This window comes from Salvelinus alpinus, chromosome 33 (assembly GCF_045679555.1).
Source record: "Salvelinus alpinus chromosome 33, SLU_Salpinus.1, whole genome shotgun sequence".
Taxonomy (NCBI): Eukaryota; Metazoa; Chordata; class Actinopteri; order Salmoniformes; family Salmonidae; genus Salvelinus; species Salvelinus alpinus.
Genome location: NC_092118.1, coordinates 9,550,861 through 9,564,062, shown reverse-complemented (window position 1 = coordinate 9,564,062; position 13,202 = coordinate 9,550,861). Strand labels below are relative to the sequence as shown.

General features: G+C 46.0%; 1 protein-coding gene across 1 annotated transcript in view; it reads right to left on the bottom strand.

The window, feature by feature from the left end:
- The window catches only part of LOC139563292 (SH3 and multiple ankyrin repeat domains protein 2-like), a 176,423-nt gene extending 165,079 nt beyond the window's left edge, over nucleotides 1-11,344 (bottom strand). The window contains exon 1 of the mRNA XM_071381847.1: nucleotides 11,123-11,344. Within this exon, the coding sequence (XP_071237948.1) occupies nucleotides 11,123-11,326 (204 nt within the window). The 5' untranslated portion in view covers nucleotides 11,327-11,344. The remainder of the gene's footprint in view (nucleotides 1-11,122) is intronic.
- Nucleotides 11,345-13,202: the final 1,858 nt, after the last annotated feature.

Sequence of the window (13,202 nt, the reverse complement as noted above, 5' to 3'; positions counted from 1 at the left end):
TCCCTACCCTCTGGAGAGCCTTGCGGTTGTGGGCGGAGCAGTTGCCGTACCAGGCAGTGATACAGCCCGACAAGATGCTCTCGATTGTGCATCTGTAAACGTTTGTGAGTGTTTTTGGTGACAAGCCAAATTTCTTCAGCCTCCTGAGGTTGAAGAGGCGCTGTTGTGCCTTCTTCACCACTCTGTCTGTGTGGGTGGACCATTTCAGTTTGTCTGTGATGAGTACACCGAGGAACTTAAAACCCTCTTGCCGCTCAGATCCCTTTAGCGGGATCATTTTCGTCTACATCGGGTGAATTGCAGAGCGCCAAATTCAAATTAAATTACTAAACATTTTCATGAAATCACAAGTGCAATACACCAAAACACAGTTTAACTTGTTGTTAATCCAGCCGGCGTGTCAGATTTCAAAAAGGCTTTACTGTCACGTTCCTGACCTATTGTTCCTTTTTCTGTTATTTATTTAGTTGGTCAGGGCGTGAGTTGGGGTGGGTTGTCTTTGTGTGTTTTTGTTTAGTCTAGGGGTGTTGTATGTGTATGGGGTAGAGAAGAGTGAGGTTGTCTAGTTATGTCTATGGCTGCCTAGATTGGGTCTCAATCAGAGACAGCTGTCATTCATTGTCTCTGATTGGGAGCCATATTTAAGGCAGCCATAGGCAGTAGGCTTTTGTGGGTAGTTGTCTCGTTTGTTGCTTGTCTGTGCACTTACGTTATTTAGCTTCACGGTCGTTTGTTGTTTTGTTAGTTTGTATATAATGTTCATTTTGTGTTTTCTCTCTCTTCTCAATAAAAGAAGATGTATTTTGCACACGCTGCGCCTTGGTCCAATCTCTGTCAAGAAGACGATCGTGACAGAACTACCCACCAACCATGGATCAAGCAGCGTGAGAGGAACCAGGACTCGTGGACTTGGGAGGAAATATTGGACGGAAAGGGACCCTGGGCTCAACCAGGAGAATATCGCCGCCCCAAAGCTGAGCTGGAGGCAGCGAAAGCGGAGAGGCGGCGATATGAGGAGGCAGCACGGAAACAAGGCTGGAAGCCCGTAAGTCAAACCCAAAAATGTATTGGGGGGGGGCTCTCGGGTAGTTTAGTTGGGTCAGTCGGGAGACGTGAGCCAACTCCTCCTGCTTACCGTAAGGAGCCGGTGAGGGCGGATTTGGAGGTGAGTGACGCAGAGACAGTAAAGGAGTTAATGGAGAAATTGGAGGAGAGAATTATGAGGGATGTACTGGTTTGGTGCATGAGGCACGGCATTCGTCCGAATGAACGTGTTGGTGAGTTAATGTCACCGGGAACAGCTCTCCATACTCGTCCTGAGGAGCGTGCTAGCCGTCTGGTTAAGACAGTGCCTACAGCACGCACAAAGCCTCCTGTGCGTCCTGTTACTGCTCCTCGCACTAGCCCTGTGGTGTGTGTTCCCAGCCCAGTACCACCAGTGCTGACATCACGCACCAGGCTTCCAGTGCGTCTCCAGAGCCCTGTTCCTCCTCCACGCACTCTCCCTGTGGTGCGTGTCTCCAGCCCAGTGCCTCCAGTTCCGGTACCACGCACCAAGCCTCATGTGTGTCTCCAGAGCCCTGTACGCACTGTTCCTTCTCCCCGTACTCGCCCTGTTGTGCGTGTCCTCAGCCCGGTACCACCAGTGCCGGTACCACACATCAGGCCTATAGTACGCCTTGAGAGTCCAGTGTGCCCTGTTGTTGTTCCCCGCACTAGCCTGAAGGTGCGTGTCCTTAGCCCGGTACCTCCAGTTCCGGCACCACGCACCAGGCCTACAGTGCGTCTCAGCCGGCCAGAGTCTGCCGTCTGCCCAACGGCGCCTGAACTGCCCGTCTGCCAAGCGGCGCCTGAACTGCCCGTCTGCCAAGCGGCGCCTGAACTGCCCGTCTGCCCAATGGCGTCTGAACTGTCCGTCTGCCAAGCGCCGCATGAACTGCCCGTCTGTATTGAGCCTTCAAAGCCGCCCGTCTGCCATGAGCCTGCAAAGCCGCCCGTCTGCCATGAGCCTACAGAGCCGTCCGCCAGACAGGAGCCGCTAGAGCCTTCCGCCAGACAGGAGCCGCTAGAGCATTCCGCCAGACAGGAGCAGCCAGAGCCTTCCGCCAAACAGGAGCAGCGAGAGCCTTCCGCCAGACCGGAGCAGCCAGAGCCTTCCGCCAGACCGGATCAGCCAGAGCCTTCCGCCAGACCGGATCAGCCAGAGCCTTCCGCCAGACCGGATCAGCCAGAGCCTTCCGCGAACCATGACCAGCCAGAGCCGTCAGCGAGCCATGACCAGCCAGAGCCGTCAGCGAGCCATGACCAGCCAGAGCCGTCAGCGAGCCATGACCAGCCAGAGCCGTCAGCGAGCCATGACCAGCCAGAGCCGTCAGCGAGCCATGACCAGCCAGAGCCGTCAGCGAGCCATGACCAGCCAGAGCCGTCAGCGAGCCATGACCAGCCAGAGCCGTCAGCGAGCCATGACCAGCCAGAGCCGTCAGCTAGCCATGACCAGCCAGAGCCGTCAGCGAGCCAGGATCCGCCAGAGCCGTCATCCAGCCAGGATCCGCCAGAGCCGTCATTCAGCCAGGATCCGCCAGCCAGCCAGGATCCGCCAGCCAGCCAGGATCCGCCAGCCAGCCAGGATCCGCCAGCCAGCCAGGATCCGCCATCCAGTCCGGAGCTGCCCCTTATCCTGGTGCTGCCCCTTATCCTGGTGCTGCCCCTTATCCTGGTGCTGCCCCTTATCCTGGTGCTGCCCCTTAGTCCGGTCCTGCCCCTTAGTCCGGTGCTGCCCCTTAGTCCGGTGCTGCCCCTTAGTCCGGTGGGGTTAATTTGGAGGGTGGCCATTTGGAGGAGGCTACGAAAGCGGGTAGTGACTATGGTGGGGTGGGGACCACGACCAGCGCCAGAGCCGCCACCGTGGACAGACGCCCACCCAGACCCTCCCCTAGACTTTATGCTGGTGCGCTCGGAGTTCGCACCTTAAGGGGGGGTTATGTCACGTTCCTGACCTATTGTTCCTTTTTCTGTTATTTATTTAGTTGGTCAGGGCGTGAGTTGGGGTGGGTTGTCTTTGTGTGTTTTTGTTTAGTCTAGGGGTGTTGTATGTGTATGGGGTAGAGAAGAGTGAGGTTGTCTAGTTATGTCTATGGCTGCCTAGATTGGGTCTCAATCAGAGACAGCTGTCATTCATTGTCTCTGATTGGGAGCCATATTTAAGGCAGCCATAGGCAGTAGGCTTTTGTGGGTAGTTGTCTATATTGAACGTTTGTTGCTTGTCTGTGCACTTACGTTATTTAGCTTCACGGTCGTTTGTTGTTTTGTTAGTTTGTATATAGTGTTCGTTTTGTGTTTTCTCTCTCTTCTCAATAAAATAAGATGTATTTTGCACACGCTGCGCCTTGGTCCAATCTCTGTCAAGAAGACGATCGTGACATTTACGGTGAAAGCAAACCATGCGATTATGTGAGGACAGCTCTCAACAGACAAAACATTACAAACAGCTAGCAGCAAAGTAGATTGGTCACGAAAGTCAGAAAAGCAATCCAATTAATCACTTACCTTTGATGATCTTCGTATGTTTGCACTCACAAGACTCCCAGTTACACAACAAATGTTAGTTTTGTTCGATAAAGATTCTGTTTATATCCAAAAACCACCATTTGGTTGGCGCGTTTTGTTCAGTAATCCACAGGCTCGTGCGGTCACAACGGGCAGACAAAAATTCCAAATAGTATCTGTAAAGTTCGTAGAAACATGTCAAACGTTTTTATAATCAATCCTCAGGTTGTTTTTACAATAAATAATCGATAATATTTCAACCTGGACGGTAGCCTTTTCAATAGATGAGAGAAAGAAAAGGTCTCGCTCCCGGCGCGCGCGCACACACAAATCTGAGGACATCTGGCTATCCACTGACGTGATGTGATCATTCTCGCTAATTTTTCAGAATAAAAGCCTGAAACTATGTCTAAAGACTGTTCACACCTTGCGGAAGCCATAGGGAAATGAATCTGGTTGATATCCCTTTAAAATGGAGGATAGGCTTGCAATAGAAAAGAGTAGTTTCAGAAAAACAGCACTTCCTGGATGGATTTTCCTCAGGTTTTCGCCTGCCATATCAGTTCTGTTATACTCACAGACAATATTTTGACAGTTTTGGAAACTTTAGAGTGTTTTCTATCATAATCTGCCAAGTATATGCATATTCTAGCTTCTGGGCCTGAGAAATAGGCAGTTTACTTTGGGCACATTTTTCATCCAAACATCAAAATACTGACCCTAGCCTAAAGAGGTTCCACCTTCTCCACTACTGTCCCGTCGATGTGGATAGAGGGGTGCTCCCTCTGCTGTTTCCTGAATTCCACGATCATCTCCTTTGTTTTGTTGACGTTGATTGTGAGGTTATTTTCCTGACACCACACTCCGAGGGCCCTCACCTCCTCCCTGTTGGCCGTCTCATCGTTGTTGGTAATCAAGCCTACCACTGTAGTGTCATCTGCAAACTTGATGATTGAGTTGGAGGCGTTGCATGACCACGCAGTCATGGGTGAACAGGGAGTACAGGAGAGGGCTGAGAATGCACCCTTATGGGGCCCCAGTGTTGAGGATCAGCGGGGTGGCGATGTTGTTTCCTACCCCCACCACCTGGGGGCGGCCCGTCAGAAAGTCCAGGACCCAGTTGCACAGGGCAGGTCGAGATCCAGGGTCTTGAGCTTAATGACAAGTTTGGAGGGTACTATGGTGTTAAATGCTGAGCTGTAGTCGATGAACAGCATTCTTACATAGGTATTCCTCTTGTCCAGATGGGATAGGGTTTTTGTGATTGCGATTGCGTCGTCTGTGTACCTATTGGGGCAGTAAGCAAATTGGAGTGGGTCTAGGGCATCAGGTAGGGTGGAGGTGATATGATCCTTGACTCGTCTCTCAAAGCCCTTCATGATGACGGAAGTGAGTGCTACGGAGTGATAGTCGTTTAGCTCAGTTACCTTAGCTTTCTTGGGAACAGGAACAATGTTCCTTGAAGCATGTGGGAACAGCAGACTGGGATAGGGATTGATTGAATATGTCCGTAAACACACCCGCTAGCTGGTCTGTGCATGCTCCGAGGACGCAGCTAGGGATGCCGTCCGGGCTGGCAGCCTTGCGAGGGTTAACACATTTAAATGTTTTACTCACGTTGAAGGAGAGGACGCAGGTTTCGGTAGCAGGCCGTGTTGGTGGCACTGTGTTGTCATCAAAGCAAGCAAAGAAGTTATTTAGTTTGTCTGCGAGCAAGACATCAGGGTCCGCGACGGGCCTGGTTTTCTTTTTGTAGTCCGTGATTGACTGTAGATCCTGCCACATACCTCTCGTGTCTGATCTGTTGAATTGCGACTCTAATTTGTCTCTATACCGAAGCTTAGCATGTTTGATTGCCTTGCGGAGGGAATAGCTACACTGTTTGTATTCAGTCATGTTTCCGGTCGCCTTGCCCTGATTAAAAGCAGTGGTTCGCGCTTTTAGTTTTGTGCGAATGCTGCCATCCATCCACGGTTTCTGGTTGGGGAAAAATTTAATTGTCGCCGTGGGTACAACATCACCGATGCACTTGCTAATAAACTCGCTCACCAAATCAGCGTATACATCAATGTTGTTATTCGACGCTATCCGGAACATATCCCAGTCCACGTGATTGAAGCAATCTTGAAGCGTGGAATAAGATTGGTCGGACCAGCGTTGAACAGACCTGAGCACAGGCGTTTCCTGTTTTAGTTTCTGTCTATAGGCTGGGAGCAACAACATGGAGTTGTGGTCAGATTTGCCCGAAAGGAGGGCGAGGGAGGGCTTTGTATGCGTCGCGGAAGTTAGAGTAACAATGATACAGAATTTTTACCAGCCCGGGTCGCGCAATCGATATGCTGACAAAATTTAGGGAGCCTTGTTTTCAGATTAGCCTTGTTAAAATCCCCAGCTACAATAAATGCAGCCTCAGGATATGTGGTTTCCAGTTTATATAGAGTCCAATGAAGTTCTTTCAGGGCCGTCGAGGTGTCTTCTTGGGGGGATGTACACGACTGTGATTATAATCGAAGAGAATTATCTTGGTAGATAATGCGGTCCACAACTATCCCAAACCACAGGGAGTCATAACCGTTCCATATTTAAACAACATGTTTCCCATTTATAGGAGTGAGCAGAGAGATAGAGAGAAAGATAAAGGGGAGAGACAGAGGCAGAAAGGGAGAAAAAGAAACAGTTAAGATTACAAAAGAGAAACAGAGACTGACAAAGGAAAAGTGAGAGAGGGACATACTGTATAAGCAAGAGAGTGTTGAGTAGTGGAGGGACAGAAAAACAGTTGTTCATTGTAGGTGTTCCCTCCCTCCCTCCAAATCAAAAGGACTTTATTGGCATGGGAAACGTGTTTACATTGCCAAAGCAAGTGAAATGAACAATTAGCAAAAGTGAGTAGACACAAAACATTAACAAAAACATATTAGAATAAACAATAATTTGTGTCGAGGCACAGATCTGGGGAAGGGTGACAAAACATTTCTGCAGCAGTCCCCAAGAACACAGTGGCCTCCATTCTTCCATAAATGGAAGAAGTTTGGAACCACTAAGGCTCTTCCTAGAGCTGGTCGCCCAGCCAAACTGAGCAATCGGGGTTGAAGGGCCTTGGTCAGGAAGGTGACCAAGAACCTGATGGTCACTCTGACAGAGCTCCAGAGTTCCTCTGTGGAGATGGGAGAACCTTCCAGAAGGACAACCATCTCTGCAGCACTCCACCAATCATGCATTTATAGTAGAGTGGCCAGACGGAAGCCCCTCCTCAGTAGAAGGCACACGACAGGCCATTTGGAGTTTGCCAAAAGGCACCTAACGCACACTCAGACCATGATAAAAAGAATCTCTGCTCTGAAGAAACCAAGATTGAACTCTTTGGCCTGAATGCCAAGCGTCACGTCTGGAGGAAACCATGCACCGTCCCTACGGTGAAGCATGGTGGTGGCAGCATCATGCTGTGGGGATGTTATTCAGAGACTGGGACTGGGAGACAAGTCAGGATCGAGGAAAAGACGAACGGAGCAAATCGCAGACAGATCCTTGATGAAACCCTGCTCCAGAGTGCCCAGGACCTCAGACTGGGGCAAAGGTTCACCTTCCAGCAGGACAACAACGCTAAGCACCTTGCCAAGACAACACAGGAGTGGCTTCGGGACAAGTCTCTGAATGTCCTTGAGTGGCCCAGCCAGAGCCCGGACTTGAACTCGATCGAACATCTCTGGAGAGACCTGAAATTAGCTGTGCAGTGACACTCCCCATCCAACTTGACAGAGTTTAACCTCTCTTGGGTATTGGGCAGTATTTTTACAACCGGATGAAAAGCGTGCCCAAAGTAAACTGCCAGTTACTCAAGCCCAGAAGCTAATTGGTAGAATTGGATAGAAAACACTCTAAAGTTTCTAAAACTGTTAAAATTATGTATGTGAGTATAACAGAACTGATATGGCAGGTGAAACCCCGAGGACAAACCATCCCTCCCAAAAATTCAGCCTACCACTATTTTCAATGGCTGTCACTTTTATTATAAGGCGAAGTCCTCCCAGATTGCAGTTCCTAGGGCTTCCACTAGATGTCAACAGTCTTTAGAAAGAGCTTCAGGCTGGTTTTTGGAAAAATTTGCCAGAAATTGTAGTTTTTCTAGGTGGCTCCCATTTTGGCTGTAGTGTTTCCAAGCGCGTGAATGAGAGCGTGTTCTTTGGTATTTTTCTCCGGTAAAGATAATAACGATTCTCCGTCTTAAATGTTATCGTTTATTTACGTATTAAGGTACCTAAGGTTTGACTATAAACGTTGTTTGACTTGTTTGGAAAAGTTTATTAGTAACGTTTGGGATTCATTTTGTATGCATTTTGATGGAGGGAAACTGGGTGGATTATTGACTGAAGCGCACCAGCTAAACTGAGTTTTTATGGATATAAAGAAGGACATTATCGAACAAAAGGACCATTTGTGATGTAACTGGGACCTTTTGGAGTGCCAACAGAAGAAGATCAAAGGTAAGGCATTTATTATATCGCTATTTCTGACTTTCGTGTCGCACCTGCCTGGTTGAAATATGTTTTTTCATGGTTTTGTATGCGGGCGCTGTCCTCAGATAATCGCATGGTGTGCTTTCGCCGTAAAGCTTTTTTGATATCTGACACAGCGGCTGGATTAACAAGAAGTTAAGCTTTATTTTGATGTATTACATTTGTGATTTTATGAAAGTTAAATATTTATAATTCTGTAGTTTGAATTTCGCGCTCTGCAATTTCACCGGAAGTTGGACAGGTGGGACAAGAGGATCTGCAGAGAAGAATGGGAAAAACTTCCAAAATACAGGTGTGCCAAGCTTGTAGCGTCATACCCAAGAAGACTCGAGGCTGTAATTGCTGCCAAAGGTGCTTCAACAGACCCAGTGAAGGGTCTGAATACTTGTGTAAATGTGATAGTTTTATATTTTTAACACATTTGCAAAGAAAATGTAAAACCTGTTTTTGCTTCGTCATTATGGGATATTGTGTGTAGATTGATGAGGGCTGAGGGGACTGTTCTCTAGGATAATCTCTCTGTAGGTGAGGGCTTTGTGGTGGAAAGTGTGGGCATCGCTTCCTTTTAGGTGGTTGTAGAATTGAACAGCTATTTTCTGGATAACTAGCAGGTATAGTCCCAATTATACTCTGCACGCATTATTTGGGGTTTTGCGTTGTACACAAAGAATATTTTGCAGGATTCTTTATGCAGTCTCAATTGGGTTTTTGTCCCATTTTGTGAATTCTTGGTTGGTGAGTGGACCCCAGACCTCACAACCATAGAGGGCATTGGGTTCTATAGCTGACTGAAATATTTTTAGCCAGATCCTAATTGGAATGTCGATTTTTATGTTTCTTTTGATGGCATAGAAGGCCCTTCTTGCCTTGTCTCTTAGAGCGTCCACAGTCTCGTGGAAGTTACCTGTGGTGTTTAGGTGTTTAGCCCGAGGTATAGTTCTTTGTGTGCTCTAGTGAAACATTGCCTTTATTGGAAAACCATTATTCACTGCCAGGGCCCAAGTCTGACAGAATCTGTGGTGAAGATATAGGTGCTGACATAGCTGTGGGAAATAGGGGTGTTGAGGGTGCTGCAGCACCCCCTTTAAAATCGGATAAAAAAAAAATATATATATATATACCATTTTAAATGTTTTGGGTGCTACTGGGCCTTTACTAGTATTAGCGAACCGATACAGACTACTGTAGCGCGGACACAGAATTGTTTTCAGCATCTCCGCTTTGGAGAGGTAGTTGAATAATTAAGAACAGTATCTTGCAGGAAAGGTAGTTGTATATTTAAGAACTGTATCTTGCAGGATTCAATTGTTGAAATTGTAAGAGTTCTTGCCCTATGGAATCCATAAATAACAAAAGCCTGTCCTCAAACATTTATATCAAAAGGTACTTACTTAATTATAGGCAAAGACACAAAACAGCCACAGCAAATTAAATATTCTTCTTGATCAAATAACATTGAAAACAACCACTTTTTGTGCAGTATCACTTAATTGAAATGCACACTACAGTTCAAAAGTTTGTGGTCACTTAGAAATGTCCTTTTTTTTTTTAAGAAAAGCAACAAAAAAAATCCATTAAAATAACATAAAATTTATCAGAAATACAGTGTAGACATTGTTAATGTTTTAAGTGACTATTGTAGCTGGAAAAGGCAGATTTATTTCATGGAATATCTACATAGGCGTACAGAGGCCCATTATCAGCAACCATCACTCCTGTGTTCCAATGGCATGTTGTGTTAACTAATCCAAGTTTATCATTTTAAAAGGCTAATTGATCATTAGAAAACACTTTTGCAATTATGTTAGCACAGCTGAAAACTGTTGTTCTGATTAAAGAAGCAATAAAACTGGCCTTCTTTAGACTAGTTGAGTATCTGGAGCATCAGCATTTGTGGGTTCGATTACAGGCTCAAAATGGCCAGAAACAAAGCATTTTCTTCTGAAACTCGCTAGTCTATTCTTGTTCTCAGAAAGGAAGGCTATTCCATGTGAGAAACTACCAAGAAACTGAAGATCTCGTACAACGCTGTCTACTACTCCCTTCACAGAACAGCACAAACTGGTTCTAAGCAGAATAGAAAGACGAGTGGGAGGCCCCGGTGCACAACTGAGCAAGAGGACAAGTACATTAGAGTGTCTAGTTTGAGAAACAGAAGCCTCACAAGTCCTCAACTGGCAGCTTCATTAAATAGTACCCGCAAAACACCAGTCTCAACGTCAACAGTGAAGAGGCGACTCCAGGATGCTGGCCTTCTAGGCAGAGTTGCAAAGAAAAAGCCATTACTCAGACTGGCCAATAAAAATAAAAGATTAAGATGGGCAAAAGAACACAGACACTGGACAGACGCCTGATAAGTCCCGCAAAACACCAGTCTCAACATCAACAGTGAAGAGGCGACGCCGAGGTTGCTGCACCAGGCATGGTCAATCAATCCCAGCTCAAGTATTTGAAATTATATTAAATAGTATTTGAAGCCAGGTCTGGTAATAAGAGAGGAATGCAGAGCGACATGCATGTCCCCATACATTTGCGAGATACACACATTAACGCCGATACAACGCCCACAGATTGTTCACACAGCGTGTGTTCTCCAACAGGCGAAATGATGCAGCACAGCCAGGATAATGGATGGCCAGAGCTGGCTTAAATCAAAGGCATTATACCAAAGCGAAACGAGAGAAAGAGAGGATGTTAGCAAGTGTAATCTAAGACTTCTTTTGCAAGCCAGACATTCAAAACCTATGAGTCGGTCTATGAGTCTAGGAGTAAACAGTTCTATCCTTTAAAAAGAAAAATGGATGTAAAAAACTCTCAAAAGGTAACCCATAAGTTGGTATATCAAACAATAGGTTATTTATGGCTCATACAAACATACAACTCCTTCACACACGTTCCTGAGTAAACATAGGGAAGCATGCACACACACACACACACACACACACACACACACACACACACACACACACACACACACACACACACACACACACACACACACACACACACACACACACACACACACACACACACACACACACACACACACACACACTCACTGTCTGCTGCAGGTCGGGGATGGCGATGCGGACGACCAGGGAGTGAGTGTGTATGTCGTCCATGTGTCCGGGGGCCGGCTCGGCGGTGGCTCTTATGGTCTCGTAGATGGTCTCCTCACGGGAGCTGTCAGAGGCGGAGTCCTCTGAGTAGTCAGAACAACTCTGGGCCATCTCATCCTCACTGGACGTGGGACTCCGGGGCATAGTCAGTAGGCCGGACGAATTCAGCTATGGAGGAGTAGAAAACTATGAGTAAACAACTTAGAAAAAACTATTTTGAGACGAATCCTAAATTTCACTTGTCAAATTTTCACTTAGTCTCGCTCCCATTCATATGAATGCATGACTAAGTGAAAATCCGACATTAGAATTCACCCCTTGTAGAAGATAAGCTCTAATAATGCTCTATGTAGCAACAGTAGAAGTCGGAAGTTTACATACACTTAGGTTGGAATCTTTGAAACTCATTTTTCAAACACTCCAGAAATTTCTTGTTAACAAACTATAGTTTGTGCATGACACAAGTCATTTTTCCAACAATCGTTTACAGACAGATTACTTCACTGTATCACAATTCCAGTGGGTCAGAAGTTGACTGTGCCTTTAAACAGCTTGGAAAATACCAGAAAATTATGTCATGGCTTTAGAAGCTTCTGATAGCCTAATTGACATAATTTGAGTCAATTGGAGGTGTACCTGTGGTTGTATTTCAAGGCCTACCTTCAAACTCAGTGCCTCTTTGCTTGACATCATGGGAAAATCAAAAGAAATCAGCCAAGACCTCAGAAAAAAGATTGTAGACCTCCACAAGTCTGGTTCAATTTCTAAATGCCTGAATGTACCACGTTCATCTGTACAAACAATAGTACGCAAGTATAAACACCGTGGGACACACGCAGCCGTCATACCGCTCAGGAAGGAGAGACGAACATACTTTGGTCCGAAAAGTGCAAATCAATCCCAGAACAACAGCAAAGGACCTTGTGAAGATGCTGGAGGAAACAGGTACAAAAGTATCTATATCCACAGTAAAATGAGTCCTATATCGACATACCTGAAAGGCCGCTCAGCAAGGAAGAAGCCACTGCTCCAAAACCGCCATAAAAAAAGCCAGACTACAGTTTGCAACTGCACATGGGGATGAAGATCGTACTTTTTGGAGAAACGTCCTCTGGTCTGATAAAACAAAAATAGAACTGTTTGGCCATAATGACCATTGCTATGTTTGGAGGAAAAAGGGGGAGGCTTGCAAGCCGAAGAACACCATACCAACCGTGAAGCACAGGGGTGGCAGCATCATGTTGTGTTGGTGCTTTGCTGCAGGAGGGACTGGTGCACTTCACAAAATAGATGGCATCATGAGGGTGGAAAATTATGTGGATATATTGAAGCAACATCTCAAGACATCAGACAGGAAGTTAAATATTGGTTGCAAATGGGTCTTCCAAATGGACAATGACCTCAAGCATACTTCCAAAGGTGTGGCAAAATGGCTCAAGGACAACAAAGTCAAGGTATTGGAGTGGCCATCACAAAGCCCTGACCTCAATCCTATAGAAAATTTGTGGGCAGAACTGAAAAAGTGTGTGCGAGCAAGGAGGCCTACATACCTGACTCAGTTACACTAGCTCTGTCAGGAGGAATGGGCCAAAATTCACCCAACTTATTGTGGGAAGCTTGTGGAAGGCTACCCGGAACATTTGACTCAAGTTAAAAAAATTAAAGTCAATGCTACCAAATACTAATTGAGTATATGTAAACTTCTGACCCACTGGGAATGTGATGAAAGAAATTAAAGCTGAAAGAAATAATTCTCTCTACTATTATTCTGACATTTCACATTCTTAAAATAAAGTGGTGATCCTAACTGACCTAAAACAGGGAATATTTACTAGGATTAAATGTCAGAAATTGTGAAAACTGAGTTTAAATGTATTTGGCTAAGGTGTATGTAAACTTCCGACTTCAACTGTATATAGTCATGTTCATGATGTGCTTATAAATGTGCAATGCATGTATATAGTTAATGTACAGAGGATAGAGATTATACTGTAGACTGGGCTGATTGTACTTTTCTCTC